The sequence below is a fragment of the Xyrauchen texanus genome, chromosome 25 (genome assembly GCF_025860055.1).
Source record: "Xyrauchen texanus isolate HMW12.3.18 chromosome 25, RBS_HiC_50CHRs, whole genome shotgun sequence".
Taxonomy (NCBI): Eukaryota; Metazoa; Chordata; class Actinopteri; order Cypriniformes; family Catostomidae; genus Xyrauchen; species Xyrauchen texanus.
The window spans coordinates 23,217,249-23,236,161 of NC_068300.1; the positions used below are offsets into that span (position 1 = coordinate 23,217,249).

Here is an 18,913-nt window from a genome sequence, read left to right on the forward strand (position 1 = left end):
ATGTCAGGGGGACTGTGTGCCAGCTGAAGCTCAGTAGTTGGGTGATGCATCAGGGTAATGACCCTAAACATTGAAGTAAATAGAATACAGCAGTGGTTCCCAACCCTGTTCCTGGAGCCCAAAACCCCAACACTACACATTTCACATACACATACCTCCCTATTCAATTACACCTGATCGTTAGTGGAGACTCAAAGACCTGAACTGGGTGTGTCAGAAAAGGGAGATATACGAAATGTGCAGTGTTGGTGGGCCTCCAGGAGCAGCACAACAGAATGGCTTAAAAAAGAAAATCCAGCTTTTGGAGTTGCCCAGACTATAACCCAATATAGATGCTGTGGAATGACCTCAAAAGAGCCTGAACTGGGTGTGTTCACACTAGACATCACCTGAAAAGCTTGGTTGAGGTTATTGCTGCTAAAGGAGGATTGACCAATTATTAAATCCAAGGATTCACTTTCTTTTTCCACATAAATATGTGTTTTATGGGATGTGTTCAATACAAACATGAAATATTATAAGTGTGTGTGTGGTGTTAGCTTAAGCACATTGTGATTGCCTGTTCTTGTGACTGATGAAGATAAGATCTAATTTTGTGACCAATTAATGCAGAAAACTAGCTAATTCCAAAGGGTTCATATACTTTTTCTTTCCATTGTGCACACATCCAGTGAACATGCAGCGTTGTGTTCAAAATGCATATTAAGCTGGCTCCACCCTAGACGATTTTTCCAGTGATTTTCAAGCATGAGCTTCATTAACAATGAATGATTACAGTATAAGCCATGCGGAAGGAGACAAATAAGTGTCTGCCAGTGGGAGGTCGTTAATCACCTGTGAATGGTGAAAATGTATAATTGTCAATATCCGATTACATAGTCCTATCACCCAGCACTAGTTTAGAGGAGTTTATCCTATTTTAAATGTATTTATATTTTGTGCCAGAATAATTAAGCTTTGATTATCAAATGTTATATTATTGGATAGTTATGCATTTAAAAAAATATTGCTCCCTCAAGTAGCTTCAATGTAGATCAGTTTCAAAATAGCTTCACCACTGATCCACGCAAGGCTGCATCATAATAAAAGGAATATTCCAGGTTCAAGACAAGTTAATCTCAATTTAAAAAAAAATTGTCTACTTGTTCCTCAAAATAAAATAGGAAAAATCTAATGTACAGTGAGCTCTTACAATGGAAGTGAATGGGGCCAATCTTTAAAATATCTGTTTCAAAAGTAAAGCCATATGATGTTAACAATGTGTGTTAACACAATTTTAGTGGGAGAAAATTGCTCGCTAACCTTTTCTGCAGAAAAAATGTAATATCCAATTTTACAACTTCGTTGCCATGACGTCGTAAACCCTGAAACCACCTTAAACATGTTGATTTAAACAACTTCACAGCTCAAATAATACTCAAGTTTTAACAGATGAATTAATGGAAGTGTTGTTATAAAAATGTTACAGTGAGGGATTTACTGTGGAATTTAATTGGGGCAATTTTTGGAGTGTTAAAAAGGCAGAAATGTGAAGCATGTAATTTTATATTTTTAAAGGAGTGACAAGTTGAAATGTAATTTTGTGGTAATCAACATTATGCCACAAATGCTGTCAATTGAACTTAACTTGTATTGAACCCACAATATTCTTAATTTACTAACACTTAACACTAAATATTGTATTCGGTCCTTTTCATCAGGTTGCCAGGAGATTGCAGAAGAGTTTCGCTCTCAGGAGATCGATGGGCAGGCCTTGCTGCTGCTGAAAGAGGACCATCTCATGAGCACCATGAATATCAAACTGGGACCTGCACTGAAAATCTTTGCCCGCATCAGTATGCTTAAGGACTCGTAGCGTTTCCCACTGTTCCGTCAAGCTTACACCTGGAAAGGACACCCTAAACTTCTGCACTGGTTTTTGGAGGATTGTTGCTGCTCAAAACCATGAAAAACCTGTGTATACCTCTGGTCACAATCAAATTATTGTTTTGCCCTCAAAGGATAATTATGTATTAATTCTGTAACACTGGTGTAGCTGTGCCAGACCCAGAGGGCAACAATCCATTTAGTCAGAGTTTGAGAAATCCCACAGAAGACAAGTACTTTACCATTTGTGCAAACAAATATTCTTGATTTTATAGACAGGGAAATGTAAATTATTATTTTAAACTGGACTAGGGGGATCTCTCAAGTGACATACAGATGTTGTGTTGTAGTTCTGGCTCTCAGAGTCACAGACATTTATAATTTTACTTAGCCAAGGAGAATTGGCTTAAACTATTGGTCTTGCAGTGTGCCATCATGGGTAGGTTGTAAACTGTTTGAGTTACTTCATCTGAAATTTTCTGATAAATTCCTCAATTTACATTTCAGATTTTGTCCTCAAAATGACTTTCCAAGAAGTGCCTAATCTTTTCCTTAGTATCCCAAAGATAGTCAAACAGGTTTTTCATTTGCAAGTTCTAGGGGTTTATACCAGCATTCAGATTTAAAGACCACAGCTACATTCAAGATTCAAGCCCATCTCTGTATGATCTGATTGTTTTTTCTTCTAAATTACTTGTGTACACTATTCTTGTGTACGCTATTCTTTGAAAATATACAGTATTACAGTCTCTTTATTTTTACATTTGTGATTTGATCAAATTTCTGTATTTATTGAGAGCAAGTCTCTGATTCATATTTGAAAATAAAACCTGAGAAAAAATGCAGATTTTCTTTGCTGCGTTCAAGAAATGTACTACTATTCCAGCAGTTCATGGTTGTTAAATATTGATTTTGTTTTTTAAATCATATAACAAAGATTGCTGGGCAGATTTCCATTTTTATGTTTTAGTAATTTAGATAGACTTAAATGATTGTACAGTACATTGAGAAAGTATTCAGACCCCTTCATTTGTTCACATTTTATTTATGTTGCAGCCTTATGCTAAAGTACTTTTATGACAGGGCAGCGGGCGGGGCCGGGTCGTGATTATACACACCTGGTCCCTTATCGGGATAAAGGCCAACTGCGGATGATGGTGCAAGAGAGAGCAAGATCGTTTACGGTCAGCTGACCATCATAGTGTGTGTGTGTTCATTTGTTTATTAAACTATTATTTATATTGTCAAGCCGGTTCTTGCCGCCTCCTCGCCTGTCTAAATCTCTTTACAACTTTAATTTTTCTTTATTTTTTTTACATCAATATACACTCCATACCCCATAATGGTGAAACAAAACCCCTATTTTGTATACATGTATTAAATAGAAAAAACAGAAATATCACATTGACATAAGTATTCAGACCCTTTGTTATGGCACTTGAAATTTAGCTCAGGTGCGTCACATTTTTCTGGATCATCTTTTATGTTTATATCCTTTAACTGGAGTCCACCTGTGGCAAATTCAATTGATTGGACATGATTTGGAAGGTCTTGCAGCTGAAAAATGCACATCAGAGCAAAAACCAGAGGAACTGCATGCAGAGCTCAGAGACATGGCTGTGTTGAGGCACAGATCTGGGAAAAAAAGAAGTTTGGAACAACCAGGGCTCTTCCTAGAGCCGGCCAAACTGAGCAATCCAGATATTAAGAATCATTCACGTTGTTTGAGATCAAAGCAGAGCACTAATCCACTGTAAAGCGCGTATTACATATACTATATATTTATATAATTAATTCGCATTTAAATCAAAAGAGTTGACCAAAGTGCTTCATAGTGATACAATTTAAAACATAAACAAACACCAGAAGTCTAAAATACAAACACTCCAAAAATGTGTCCAACATTTTATTTGTCACTCAAAGTGTTTGTAAAGAGATAAGATTTCAGACGTGATTTAAAAGTCTGCAATGATCACACTGGACCGTCACGGGCCGTTTATCCGGAAGTGAAGTACCCGGCAAAAAAGACACGTCATAATAAAAGCACGATTCAAAATGAAACGTAGATGCCTTTTATTAAAGGAATTTAATAAAAATAGATTACAACTGTAATAAAATGTAATATTCACTGTAATAATAGTATTAATTATAATAATTAATCAAAATATCACAAGACAGACAGATGTTGAAAAAAGTTTGGAAAATGAAAGTTCTATTTTCACTTGTTATAAGTTAATCATTTATTGAGTAGACATAATTTTGATGATGAAAATAAATTAAACTTTATAAAAATATTATGGAAAGTAACTATAATTATTAAAATAATGACTAAATAATAAAAAAATAACTAAACTGTTGTGTTCAATAGCACATTACTGACATTTCTTTACCGTGACAACACTAGCTGCAAATAACAAAATGTGAACAAAATTATGGGGTCTGATTACTTACTGAATTCACTGTTCATTCTCAAGTTAGACCATAAAATTATCACACAGACATACAGGGGTTTCTCTAAACAAAAGCTAAAAAATATTTAGCTAATTATACATCATAGAGAAAAATTAGACAAAATCATATTTATTATAGAAATGACCTTGACCTTTATAGAAATGGTCCTGTCCGGAAATCGCAATTTAAAATTCCCTGATATGTCCAGGTTTCCCATGATTGTGGGAACCCTTCATAAATCATCTCGAGTTCAATACAGTTGTTTGGATGATCCAGTAATATTTTTTTAGGAAAGTGTTACCTGGTTGGTCAGAGAAACTATAACCCAACCCCTACATATACGTATATACGTATATATTATACATATTGCTATATGCACTTCTGGTTAGATGCTAACTGCATTTCATTGGCTCTGTACCTGTACTCTGCCCAATGACAAATCAAGCAACGCTTCCACCAACACCCTAATTCACAGCAACTGGATGCTCAGATACCTTGTATCTGTTGATGATGCTTGTGGTTTTTGACTACCTCATTGACAGCATGCCAGCACCTCCCTAATACCATCAAAAGTCGCACCCATAAAGACTGAGGTGCTTGGGCCAGCAGTCGGTTGTTTTTCAATGCAACGGCTAGAGTACTGGAGAGACACAACATCAGATGCCTGGGTCCTGACAACTCTGAATAGTGGTATACGCAACAGTTTTGATGCCGGCCCCCCAAGTTTTCAAGAATCATCCCTATGGTTGTCAGATTCATTTGATGGCTCTCTCTCAAAAAAATTATTAACTGTTGGAGCAGATAGCTATAGAAGAACTGGACAGTGGTTTCCGGACAGTTCTCGATTTGATTATAAAGACCATTCCCTGTAAAATGTTGCACACAGCCGACTTTCTTTGGTCTGACGAGGGTAGATTGTATTCTGAGTGTAGACCTGAAGTACGCATACTTTCATGTCCCTGTTGCTGTTAAGTAGATTTTGTGTTTCAGTTTTTAAAATCAAGCCTACCAGTTCAGGGTTCTGTTTCATACTGTCCATGCTCCTCATGTTTTCACAAGATACATGAGTCAAGCTCTGTCTCCTCTATGGTCAAGGGGAACACGACTCTTGCCTTATTTGGACGACTGGCTGCTTTGTGCCCTCACAGTGCGTGACTCCAGTCTGCTTCTGTATCATGTGCGGAAACTGGGACTCTTGGTAAGTGAGACAAAGACTGTTACGTTCATAAGAATGACTCTGGATTCTCTTTTGATGCCTGCCACCCGTCACATGTGCGGGCGACCAACATCTGCAGCTCCTGGCTTGTTTTCACCCTGGAGTGTCGCTGCAGTACAGAGTGCTCCTACAACTGATGGGGATGCTAACTGCTGCCACAGCAGTGATTATAAACAACAGTTTGCAGTTGAAGCTAACCAGAGCTGCATTCACGCTTTGATGTGGTGGAGTTGGTTGTAGTTCCTGATGGCTGGAGTGCCTCTAGGTGTTATTCCCTCTTGTTGGGAGGTCATCGCAACTGATACTTCCATCAGGGTGGGGGTCAACATGAATTCAGAGGGGCATTTACAGTCAGTTGACACTGGCTCAGTCTGCACACCATATCAATCTGTTTACATGGTGGTTTACAGGGCCCTACAATATTTATTGCCAGTCCTGGCAGGCCAACACAGTGCAACTAGGATTGTCCATGGCAGCTTTGCCTTAGGAATGAACCCCTCTACAAGATGGAGGGCTGTGTCTCTCACTGATTACAAAATCAGCCCACCTGCAACTATGGGTTTGGCCACTGGGTTCAACCCTTGTCTAAATGATTGCAAGCCTGTGTTTTTTTTATCTCCAGTGCTAGAGCTACTTCCACACGACAGATCTATGCTTTACATTGGAATTTTTTTTCGGCATGGTGTGGGGAGCAGGGTATTGATCCTGCAAAATGTGATGTTCCAAGAGTCTGGAGCTTTCTTCAATATCAATATCTATGTTGCTGCCATTTCTGCCTACCACATACCAATTGGTGGTTCTTCTTTGGTTCTCATGGCCTTTTAAACAGCTTTCTAAAAGGTGCAAGGTGTTTGAGACCAGCCTGGAATCCCTACTTTCCTTTGTGGGAATTGGAGTTTGTCTACATCTCTGTGCTCATCTACATTTGAACATTTGCAGAGAGCTGATATTAAATGGACATCCTTCAAGACTGCTTTTCTGCTGACTATTCTTCCACTAAACAAGTTAGCAAGTTGTGTTTGTGTTGTTTTCTGGAGGATTATGGGGATGACCTTAGACCCAATCCATCTTTTTTGCAGAAAATCCTCCTTCCTCAATTCATTAATCAGTCCATTTACCTGGCCGCTTTTCAGCAGCCTTGAGAATTTGATGCCTGTGTCCAGTACGTGCCTTAAGGTATTATGTGAAGTACTAGCCAGGCTCAACCCTGCTTAGCTTTAGTGGGTAACCAGGCGAGAGCTGCAGAGTGATATGCTGCTGGCATGTATGTAACTGTGGTTCTGTGAATTCCGGAAGAACGCTGTCACATGTTACATATGGTGTCAGAAGTGGGATCCTCTCACCAGTGAGTGACGAGCCTGTATAAATTACTGCCCTGCCGACATGCCACCCAAAATTAGGAGTCAGCCTGTGGAGGGCACAGATGCAGAGATGGACCAAGGTGCTTTTGGAGGTGATTCAGAAGAGCGATTGCTGCCTATGGATGTCCCAGCCACTGGGGGAGATGCTGCCATCACAGCATTGGCACAAATGTTCCAGTCATTCATGCAGTATCAAAAGGACCGGGATGAGAGGCAGGAGAAAGAGGCAGCTCGCCACAAGCAAAATTACAAGGTCCTCAGCCACCAGATCACCCAAATGCAGCTAGATATGGAGCGGACAAGACTTGGAGCTTCGGAAAGTGCTGCAATGCGGGTGATAGACCACGAACCTCAAATAGCCAAGCTGGAGGACAGTGATGATATTGAGCACTACCTTACCACTTTTGAAAGACTTGCAGAGGTGTATCTGTGGCCAAGGGAAGACTGGGCCATCTGCCACACTCCCTTGTTAACAGGCAAGGCCCGAAGTGCTTTTGTGGCTATGAACCCCTCACAAACCAGAGACTATGACCAAGTGAAAGCTGCAATTCTAAAAAAAAATATGAAATTGGTGCAGAGACATACCGGTTGAGATTCTGGTCCCTTAGTACCCCAGCAGATGAGACCCAAACAGAACTCTACATCCGACTGAAGGACTTGTTATCCAAATAGGTGCGCTATGAGCAAAGTAATAAGAGGGAAATGATGGAGACCCTTGTGCTGGAGCAGTACCTGCGAGTGTTGTACCATGAGGTGAGGACTTGGGTAAAGGAAAAAGATTCTGACACTGCTGCGGATGCTGCAACACTGGTTGAGGCCTACTTTGCTACACGCAAGGGACCAGGAACTACTCGATATGATGGCATCCTCCACTCTTCAAAGGAAGGGTTGGGGGTGGGTTAAAACTCTCAAAGTGGCCAAAAGATCTTTATGCCCATTCATTCTAAACCCCAAACATCTGCCACAATACCCCAGAAACAGTTAAGGGAGAGAGTGTTGTATGTTTTAACTGTGGTGAGCCACGTCATACTAGGCCCCTTTGCCCACTCAAAAAGCCCAAGACAACTGGTCTTTGTTATGTGCCACGGCCAGAACAGTTAAAAAAACAGCCCTATCAGGAGCCAGTCATCACTGTTAAATGGTAAACCCCTTTCAGCTTTGGTGGACACAGGTTGTTCCCATACGCTGGTACAGGCCCAATATATACCCAGAGAATCCTGGAGTGGAGACACAGTAACTGTTTGTTGTGTGCATGGGGATAGCACTGAGTTGCCTACTGCTGAGGTTTATATTGAGGTCAGTAATCAGCCATACATGATGAATGGTGGTGTTACTACCAAGCTGCCCTATCCTGTCCTGATAGGTACTGAATTCCCTGTTCTTGCAGATTTGGTGCAAGAGACCGTATGGTGTGGCATCGTCATGAGAGCCCAAGCAAAGCAGCTTACTCCGGCACACTCAGACACACTGCAAGAAATGCCCTTCAGCTCTGAGACTAGCTTAGGTGAGTCAATGCCTACAGAGCAGGAAAGGCTGCAGATACACAGGGAGTGGGTTGAAGGGTTGTTGGAAACCACAGAGCAAGCTGAGGAAGGGGCAGAAGAACCCAAACTCACTGAAGCAGACATAGTTGTCCCTGGTAAACTAGCCCATCTTCTGCGTGAGGACTCAGCCTTAACTGAATGTTTTAAACAGGCTGAGGAAAATGAGGGTGATATGTCATTGCTTGGTGAGACTTTTGTGGTGCAAAATGGTCTTTTGTACAGACAGAGTACCGAAGAAGGACTGCAGCTGATAGTACCTAAGGCATACAGGAAGGAGGTATTAGATCTTGGGCATTCAATTCCCTAGGCAGGTCTCTTGGCTTTTATGAAGACGTTAATGCGAATTGCCAAAAGATTTTACTGGCCAAAGATGTACAGTGAGGTTAAGGAGTTCTGTAAATCATGTCCAGAATGTGTTATGGAGTTTTTATTTTGTTCAGTCTAAAGTTTGTTACTGTGGAGTTTTCAACTCTTAATAGTTTGTTTTCTTAAAGTTTGTCACTATATTTCTAAAAGAACAAAATGCCAGAACACAATTATCTTTATTTTCCCACAAATTTTCCATAAACCTGGTAGCGGTTAAACTTCCCGTTCACACTCTGTACAACCCAACCCATAATCTGGGTCAAACTGCTTTTTAAAGCAACAGCCACATCACTTCCTGTGGAAGCTACCATTTTGGTGTGATGTCACAGGGGACAATTTATGAACCGTGGTTTTTGACCATTTATTTTGTTGTTAAACTTTCTTCTGTTAATGGTTGTGGTATTACCTGTTTGAGAAGTTTAAGTTTTGTTGTGTTGAGTGTTTATTTTATTTGATTGTTGCAAACATTTTAATTTGTTTCTGTTAAATTGGTATGCCCTGTAGGTGGGGCTTTAGCCTATAAATAGGCTTGCTGGCTGAATGCATGCAGCTTTGATTGTGGATTGAGCAGTGTTGCCGATTTGGGCCATTCGGTTTAGCCAAATTAGCAAATTGTTGCTGTTTTGTTTTATTTTTGTACAGTTTTTATTGATTTTTGTTTCCTCCTGCACTGTAAATATTTTTGCACCTTCCAGTTAAACACCATTTTTGGATTATGCATCAACGTTTTGTACAGCAAGTAATTTCCTATTATCACTCCGTTTGGCCTCCTTACAAACGCCATAGTTCTTTATCACTCAAAACGCATAAGAAAAGAATACCGAGGTGGAGTGCTGACCTACTGCAGTGTATATACCTTCAGAGCTCAGCCCATGTAACCACTTTCATTCTATATTCCCTCGTCCTATCTGGCTGGCATGGCAATAATACACTAGTGCTTAACACTGCCTCTGTGAATAATCTTGTAATCCAGAGTTAACATTACCACAGATACATATGTAACTAGCATTACTGAGCTAATGCTTACTGCTGTGTTAATGACCAGTTTTAATTTTTATTAAGTTGAATGAGTTGTTCATGGATTTCCCGTTTTTACCATTTCCTTGGCACAAAATTGTTTGATAACATTAGCTTATTAACTGACCTGAATTAGTTCAAGAATGCGTGCTTATCATCTGAATTTTGGATGTGCACCTCAAAAAAGTAAATTTCTGATCATCAGGGGAATTCAGAAGGCTTTGGTACCCTGCCATTAAGATAATAGGCCATATGTGAACTGCTCCATTTTGAGTCACAGTTTTATGCACAAAAGTAAAAAAGAAAGCATACAATGATTATATCACCAAACATTTAAATGATTATTTCTCAATAACGGTTTGGAGTAGAAACAGTACTTAAATATATATATAAAAAAAAAATGTTTCACTTTAGAGCTAAAATGTGTTTTCTGGGTCATAGTGATTCAAAATGATAGAGCAAGTCACATATGTATGCTTCTTATTTGTTAATGAAAATGAATACAAAAATATAGCTTACACATATCTTGATTTACAATGATAAGAGAAAGGTGTGAGATCAGCGAGGACCACACTGACAACACTTTAGAAAATGTAGACCATCACCACCATTCTTATTTTTATGAATCTTTTTTGTCTTTATTTACAAGCTTTAAATTTGCTCTATCAGTATGAAGAATAACAAGCACTTTAGGTTCAGTAACATTTCCTTATTGGCTTGTATACTTTGCCATTTGCTTGTAGACACATTCTAAGCTTTTCTTCTATGACTCCAGCAGTCCCCTGAATGCATATTTCTGCAAGTTTCTGCCAGATTAAATGTTTCACATAGAGCAAGCTGAAGCAGAGGAACAATTGGTATGGTTATATATCAAAAATAACCTTCAACATGTACTAAACACTTTAGTACTGATGTACTAAAACGGAGATCCTCCTTTCAAAACCTGGTCATGTCTATCCTCAACCAAATAAATGGTTATTGACCATAATTGAACAGTTTAAAAATCAAGGAGGTTGTTTAATAATTGCTATTGCCATTAAATTAATAGTACAATTATTAACATTATTACTCTATCCACTGTTTAACTCTCATTGTGGCTGTCTGCAAATGTTAAATACCATTTTGTGTCTGCTGCTCTTACAAAAAATAAATTAACAGGTCTGAACTTATGTTTTGCTTTATTGTTGCAATTTGTATTATTAAAGTATTTCCTTAAAAAGTAACAAAATAATAAAAAAACTTAAATGCAACATTTCTATAAATACAATAATAAATGTTTTAGTGCTCCAGCAACTGTAAGTCATAAGGTCGCTGCATGTCAATAACCGTACCAATCGAATTCTTGCTGAACTCCATCCAACTGATGCATGATGTGTTGCTTATGTTGCATTTTAATTTGATGCGGTTATTGTTTCAGCAACTAATTGTCTCTTCAGCACTAACTGGAAAATGTGTCCATTTCTCCCCTCATCAGTTGTCCTCTGACTCTTCTTCTGCCTCACGCAACCACGTGAAGAAGGCAGTGACTGACTTCAGGGCCACACCCTTGCCTTGCTGTTCAGCGGGGTCTTTACTATTTTCCCACTTATAAAATGCATCTTCAGATATCACATCCTCATCATACAAACAGTCAAAATACATCCGGAGCAAATCTGAAAATAAGATTTAACCAGATTTAACCTAAGATCAAATGTGCCATTCCAAAGTATAAAACATCCATTTAAGAACAGTGTTTATAGCACAATTATAACAGCTCTTAAAACAGCTATTACAAAGCTCTCTGTAATACTTGATTCTGATTGGTCATACTTGATGGCTGACTGGGATAATATACAGTCAGCCAGTCATTATCACAAAATAAACTCCTTCAGGATGATACAAGATGTATGACCCTGCTCACCCTGTCTGGGTTTATGTTTTGTGATAATGACCGGCTGACTGTATATCATCCCTTGATTAAAACACTAGAATAGCAGCTCTGGTGTGAATTTATGAGGGAATGTGGAAAGTGACAGGTTTTACTCACTAGGAGGCTGGTCCAGTTTTACTATCAATGCTTGAAGTGCATAAAGTGCTTGCAACTGTCTCTCTGTGTCCGAGTTAAGGTACTTGTGTAATACAGGCAATCTCTTCTGGATTATGGGCGTGTCCACTTTGCAGGAGGAGCCCTCGGCTGCACACAGGGGACACAAAGTTTGGAGCATTACACATTTTTAAACATTCTCACATAAAGCAAATGTTTCATCCCCAATATAAACACAACTGTTAAATGCCAAAATAAAGTGAAAACATTTTGTAATCAGTGTAATAATTCGGTGTAACCTTAAAAAAATCAAAGAAGCCTGTAAAAAAAATGCCCAGGTCATAATATACAAGGGATGTGCGAGACTAGATGACTAAATGGTTCTAATGCTGCTAGTCAACACTGGAATAGTCGGTAAATATTTTTCTCTATTAAACTGTTCCAACATTTTTACACATTTGTTTGGCAATATATTTTTTTTAAACTTTTTAAAATATAATTAATAATACATTTATTAAAAAAAATTGTAAGCTGTGTGTAAGGTCTCACTTAAGTTGTGACGTAAAGTTCATACTAAGGGCTTAGTAACTACTAGTCAGTTTGTAACTAAGTCAGTGCTTAAATTGATTGTACCCCCCGTTCTTAAGGCAAGACTTAACTAGTAGGTTGTAAGCTCTCCGTAATGCGTAGTCGCATAATATGATGTTTATCTGTATTTATGCAATAAGTAGCCATGAAACTTGTACACAGAAGTGTTAAAAAGACGTGAATTTCAGTTTGAAACCTTGTTTGCTCACGTAAATGTCAGCTGTAATAAATTAAACAAGATTTTATTAATGGTATATTTAGCCTATGTAAATAATATTTAATAACTTTATCTAAAACGATAAATAAATAAATAAATACATAAATAATTATTTTAATATCATTTTAATATCTTATATATATTGTATATGTTGAAACTTGAAACACTGTACACAAAAAAGTGCACCGATAGATCGGTTTTATGCTGAAGAGGTACGTTTTTTTACATAATGTTTTCTCTTGTAAATGTAAACGAGTGTAAATGTCAACATCATCATAAATGTTGAAAGGACTGAAGTCTGTCAACCAAAACATGAGCTCACTGATGTCACTAAATGAGTCTGCTTTTTTAATCCATCAGTTACTCCTGGTCGGGGTCTTCCGTAAATATTTAGTTAATAGGTAGGGTTACGTCCAACCTAAGTTTAATGGAGCAATACTCAAATATTTAGTTTATAGGTAGGGTTACGTCCAACCTAAGTTTAATGGAGCAATACTCAAATATTTAGTTTATAGGTAGGGTTATGTCCAACCTAATTTTAACGGAGCAATACTCAAATATTTAGTTTAGAGGTAGGGTTACGTCCAACCTAAGTTTAATGGAGCAATACTCAAATATTTAGTTTATAGGTAGGGTTATGTCCAACCTAAGTTTAATGGTGCAATACTCAAATATTTAGTTTAGAGGTAGGGTTATGTCCAACCTAAGTTTAATGGAGCAATACTCAAATATTTAGTTTAGAGGTAGGGTTACGTCCAACCTAAGTTTAATGGAGCAATACTCAAATATTTAGTTTATAGGTAGGGTTATGTCCAACCTAAGTTTAATGGTGCAACGCTCAAATAATAAGTAGTGCGTAAATTGTGACTTAGTACCCATTTACGCCACAACTAGGTTAAGTTGTAACTTATGTATAGCTAGTGCAACCAGCCCCTGGAGAAGATGCGCACAAAGTTTCATTTCACCTCAGGCAGCACATGCTTCTTTCCACTCTCACTCGCGGCACATGCAGGAAAATGTCTTCTCGCAAGATGAGCAAAGTAGATATTGAAGTCAGCGTGATGGTTTGGGAAGTAGATTTCCGAAACGTCTGCTTGCAAGTCTCTATGGATGTTTTCACATTTAAGTCTTCTTTAAATCTTTGCGTGCTTGCAAGTTATTTTCCCACCAAGCAGGCTTTTTCAAGTGCATGATTATTGCATCAGGTGAGTCAGGTACCATCTTTCACTGGACCATTTTGAAATGATAATTTTATGGATACTAAATGAAAGTCAGAAGCCTAGATATTGACTATTTTAGGCTAGATATGCAAATAGTTTTTACCCCTGCTGATCAAGAAGGCTATTTTCTACAATGTGATGACTGCTTAACTGCTTAAACTAACTTTCATTCTGTGAGCACGTCATGTTTAGAACAATACATTAGGTTTATTTTTGTTCATTTTTCACAGGCCCCTTTTCTTCTATCTTTTTAGTTTTTTACATCGTAACAGCTGTTTGGTTAAGAACGTTAACCAATAACAGTCATATTAGATAATGCACATCATGAAATATGCAAATATTTTTCCTCTCTCGTAGATTTGGCTTAGTTGTTAATTATTTTCAACAATGTCCTGACTGTTCTAATATGTTAATTTACATTTACTTGGTGAATTCCATTTAGAATAGGCTATTAGGGTTGCTCTATTGGTTCTGCACTTCTCATTCAATAGTTTTCAATATATATGCCTGTGTACGCTAACAGTGATTCAATGAATGCATGTCCTGTTCTATATTTAAAGTACAATGATCATTAAGCAAGATAAGCACATCACAGATAAATGCCCCTTTTCAGTGGAATTTAGTACTGGATTTGGCTGTTGTTGGAATTTTAAGTATTTTAAATGGGTCGCATAAGCACAAATAGTTTTTTGACTATTTTATGAAACTTTCTTTTTAGACAAGTTGACTCCAAAATGTACGTTTATATGTCATTGAAATGAGTAATTCTGCAATTGCCTATAAATTACCCCAAAAATCAAGAGGAAAAGTAAAATATATTTTATTTTAAATAAAGAAAATTAAGTCTATTTTTAAGGACCATGCATTGTGAAATAATCATGACAACTGAGCACCCCTCCAACTGGGCTAGTTGTCACAAGGGCTATTTATCTGTAATGATTCAAAACCGCAAATGTGCGTTATCTCTTCAAGTTTTGTATGTTAGTTTCAAACAACTAGTTAAAACACTCATACATTTGAAAACAAATTGTGAATGCTTCAATTTCATATTTTGTTATAGCACTGGAGTAAACAAGCAAACATTAAGGCAACTATATTATGAATGCAGAGTTTTACTGTTTTTAGGACAGAAGTATTTTGTATGAAAGTCAAGTCAGGGCATTTTCTCACGTTATTATTATTTTAAATGTCATAAATTTAAAACTTTATTTGTAAGCCAAATCAATGTTTTGATATTTTTGGACATTACCTTTTCCATTTGAGATTTTTCATGAATCATTTTGTGACATAATTGTTTTACTAATTGCAATTGGCTGAAAAGTCTATAATAGGCTGTTTAATGCAGGTGTAGAATTTGTTTTGGTAGGGATACGTTCCCTGTCACCCCACACTGCTCACATGAAACCTACACCACTGGTTTAGGCCAAGTTCTATTGTTTCAACTTGCCCTATACAGACTGACAGTGTACAATGTTGTTCAAAAAGGTCAACATGTTTTAATTTCTGGGCAATAATGTTGAAAATGTTCAACAGCTTTTTTTGTAACCAAGACATCAATGTAAGTGGCTATACAGAAATTTAGAAATATTTGCTGAAGTAAAAAGTGTGACAATTAGCCTTGGACGTCCCTATTTAAATTAAAAGAACATTCATAAGTATTATTTGTTGTACTGTTGTACATAAGAAATGTATTAGACAGAATGCTTTTCATTACTGTAATAGTGTTGAAAATGAGATCTTTTCACATTACAGTTATAAAAAGAAGAAAAATGTCATGAAAATATGCAAAGGCATGTCACAATGCAAAAACAGTTCATTGTCCTAAAACAGGTGTCATTTCTTAATCTTTAATCATTTATTATATCATTTATATTTTTGCTTTGATTTCAGTGAAATGTAACATTGACCCATAATCCCAAACATTTAGAGTTGATTCTGTGTGACGAAATACAGAGCCACTTACTTTTCACTGCTGCTTTGCACACAGCAGTCATTAAAGCTCTAAGGAAAGAAGGTGAACTCATATCTGATTCATCTAGATTAGCCTGTAATACATGATTATTACAAGATTATCATTCACAGAGTTTCACAACCTTTAATGAAATGAGTTTGAAGAGCTCATAAATCTGTACCTCAACCCAGTCAAAGATTTGTTCATCGCCAGCCATGTCCTCAAGTAGTAGTTTTTCAAGTTGCTTATTCAGTTCCTCAGGTGAGAGTGTTCTCTTAGAGACAGCCTCGGCTGGGTTTAAACAATCAGAAATTGTGAAGTCTAGTTTCTGTTGGAGGAACAAATTGTAAATAGAACTCAATCAGAATGAAGGAGCTACATTTTAATCTCTTCTGTAAATAAATGTAATTTCTTCAGAATTCAATAACACCTTGTAAATGAATAATGTTCTTATACCGTGTCCTTAAAGGTTATCTCATTTTAGATTGAAGTAGGATTAGTAAGGTAAAGGAATACTCACATGTTCTGTGATGAAGCTGTGGACATCCTCTTTTTCAGGTATAACATCTGCCCAGCTCAACCCAGAGTCCCTCCATAATGATCCCACTTTCCTACGGCTCTGCAAAACAGACATAAACACAATCCAATTTATTTCCACCATCATTTACACTAGCATATATATATGCTCTGTATAAATATGGCAATGCCTGTGACCTGACAACAACAAATGAAGATGATCAAGGGAATAGAAATAGAAAGTTTTGCCTGATAGAAAAACACAATAATCATATGCATGTTGTGCTCCAGCATTTAGCTTACCATATATTTGCATAGAAGGTGCAATATTTCAGAAAATAATATCCCAGCTCTTCCCACAGGGAGTAATGGTTTACTAAATTCACTGCAAGCACAAAATAAAAATAAATAAATAAATAAAGCACCAAACTGGTGTACAGGTAACATTGATTAGTTAAGTCAGAATCCAATAACACTACAGTAAATCTCTGCTGGGGGAAATAAAACTCACCTAAATAATTCTCTCATAGAGATTCCCCCCTCTCGAAGCACAGGGGTTGCCAGTTCTGCAAGATACAGCCATATATGAGGAACATCAATGGCCATATCATCTGCAAATTCAAGAGTTTCAGAGAACCTGTGGAGAAAACATCAAAACACAAAAAAAATGTATTAGCAACAAATAAACTGCTTCTGTATTGGTGCTCTAGTAAATAAATCAATGTAATGCAGCATGATACCTGAAGCCACAGGCAGCAATGGTAAGAGTTATAAGAGGTAAGAGAAATATTAGCTCCATTCCAAACCTAGTGAGCCTAATATTTTGAGCCATGGGAGTGCTCAACCACAAATTTCTAGCCTAAATAAATATTTTAGAGGTGAGGATAATGTGAAAATGTTGCATCCACTCTGGAATTTCCCCGATTTTTCCACAACTTGTTCAGTTCTGGAAATCACCATTTTAAAATGACCAGGTATTTCCAGGTTTTCACTGACTGTGAAATCCAGGAGATCATAAGAAGCTGGTAACTTACATCAATTCTTGTGTCAGGCCGTGCGAGTGCTGCAGTCTCACCCTTTAAAGAACTGAGGTTTCGAGAGGCTTCCAGCCTGCAGTAGCTGGTAGAGCAGCTGACCCATGTGGTCTCGTGTGATCTGACTCCTCTCCACCGTTGACTCCACACCCACCCGTACAAACACATACAGCATGGCAGGCTGCTCCAGTTCCTCCACACACTGCACTGCCTCCTGCATCACACACACACACACACACACACACACACACACACACACACACACACACACACACACACACACACACACACACACACACACACACACACACACACACACACACACACACACACACACACACACACACACACGTTGGTCTTCCTATCATTATGAGGACTTTCCATAGACATAATGATTTTTATACTGTACAAACTATATATTCTATTCCCTAAACCTAACCATCACAAAAAACTTTCTGCATTTTTTATTTTCAATAAAACATTGTTTAATATTATTTTTAAGCTATTTAAATTATGGAGACACTAGAAATGTCCTCATAAACCACATTTATAGCATAATACCCTTGTAATTACCAGTTTGTAACCTAAAAAATTGTCCTCGTAAACCACATAAACATGCCCACACACACACTTAAAAATGTATGCATGTCCACATTACAAAAAATATACACAAAAGGGCATAAATAGTGTAGATGCATATGTTTCAAATAATTTGCAATATGGCGATATAATGGTTACTTATGGTGATTATACAAACCTTGTAATCAGTAATGTGCAAAAACTCATCAATAATTGACTTGAACCGCCTCTCCATCTCCTCTTCTGTTAATGAAAGCTTGTCTGGAGAGGAACCTGAAAGTGCTTCAAGTTTAATTGCTGCAATGAGAAACAGCATTTAGTTTGGAACAACCACTTTAATGTAACCGACAGCATTAATGCAAGATTTTTAACATCTTTATTGTGAGTGTATAGGTATCTGTATGTCTCACCAGACTCCCTGGATTGGCTACGCTCCAGTATGCTCTTGTCCGCAGTGCTGGCGGTCAGCTTGGGCGTGTCTGAGGCACTTAAGTCTCTGCAGGACACCTCCTGCACCGACTCCTTAGGGGCCTCCTTATTGCTGCTACCCACTGAGAGGGTCCCTGTCTGAGTGGGATCCGTGCTCAATGGCTTGTCATTTGAGCTTCCACGACTGAGAAATTAAAAAAATGACTGGATAAGGATTTTTAAACTGTACTGGACTGATTCATTCTGATTATTCAGACCAATTTGTGAACCAGTTTGAAAATGGCAAAAAAACTAAATAACAAATGGAAGTCAAGATGGCCGACAGAGTTTAAAGAGTTTAGTAAAGTTTACTACTACATCAAAAGGCTTCTTGAGTCCATTGCGACAAAGGAAATGTAGCAAACCAACAAAGCAAAATCCAGCAGTACAAGATTCCTGGTTTAACATCATCATAATGAGATACACCTTAATATTATTAATGGTGTCAATACGGCCATGCTGGGAGGATACAAACAATTCAATCATGGCACCAGGA

General features: G+C 37.7%; 2 protein-coding genes across 9 annotated transcripts in view; one reads left to right on the forward strand and one right to left on the reverse strand.

The window, feature by feature from the left end:
* phc2a (polyhomeotic homolog 2a (Drosophila)) overlaps window positions 1–3,041 on the forward strand; it is a 73,815-nt gene extending 70,774 nt beyond the window's left edge. For 2 of the 3 annotated variants that reach the window (XM_052092155.1, XM_052092154.1), the window contains exon 16: window positions 1,701–3,041. In XM_052092155.1, coding sequence (XP_051948115.1) covers window positions 1,701–1,855 — 155 coding nt within the window. In that variant the 3' untranslated portion in view covers window positions 1,856–3,041. The remainder of the gene's footprint in view (window positions 1–1,700) is intronic. The other variant, XM_052092156.1, reaches the window with a different exon arrangement.
* Window positions 3,042–10,454: 7,413 nt separating this feature from the next.
* The window catches only part of LOC127618663 (eukaryotic translation initiation factor 4 gamma 3-like), an 85,825-nt gene continuing 77,366 nt past the window's right edge, over window positions 10,455–18,913 (reverse strand). For all 6 annotated transcript variants that reach the window (XM_052091245.1, XM_052091244.1, XM_052091243.1 and 3 more), the window contains 10 exons: window positions 18,360–18,562; window positions 18,128–18,246; window positions 17,412–17,584; window positions 16,848–16,973; window positions 16,640–16,721; window positions 16,341–16,439; window positions 16,002–16,148; window positions 15,833–15,914; window positions 11,848–11,994; window positions 10,455–11,473 (listed from right to left, as the gene is read on the reverse strand). In XM_052091245.1, coding sequence (XP_051947205.1) covers window positions 11,292–11,473; window positions 11,848–11,994; window positions 15,833–15,914; window positions 16,002–16,148; window positions 16,341–16,439; window positions 16,640–16,721; window positions 16,848–16,973; window positions 17,412–17,584; window positions 18,128–18,246; window positions 18,360–18,562 — 1,360 coding nt within the window. In that variant the 3' untranslated portion in view covers window positions 10,455–11,291. The remainder of the gene's footprint in view (window positions 11,474–11,847; window positions 11,995–15,832; window positions 15,915–16,001; window positions 16,149–16,340; window positions 16,440–16,639; window positions 16,722–16,847; window positions 16,974–17,411; window positions 17,585–18,127; window positions 18,247–18,359; window positions 18,563–18,913) is intronic.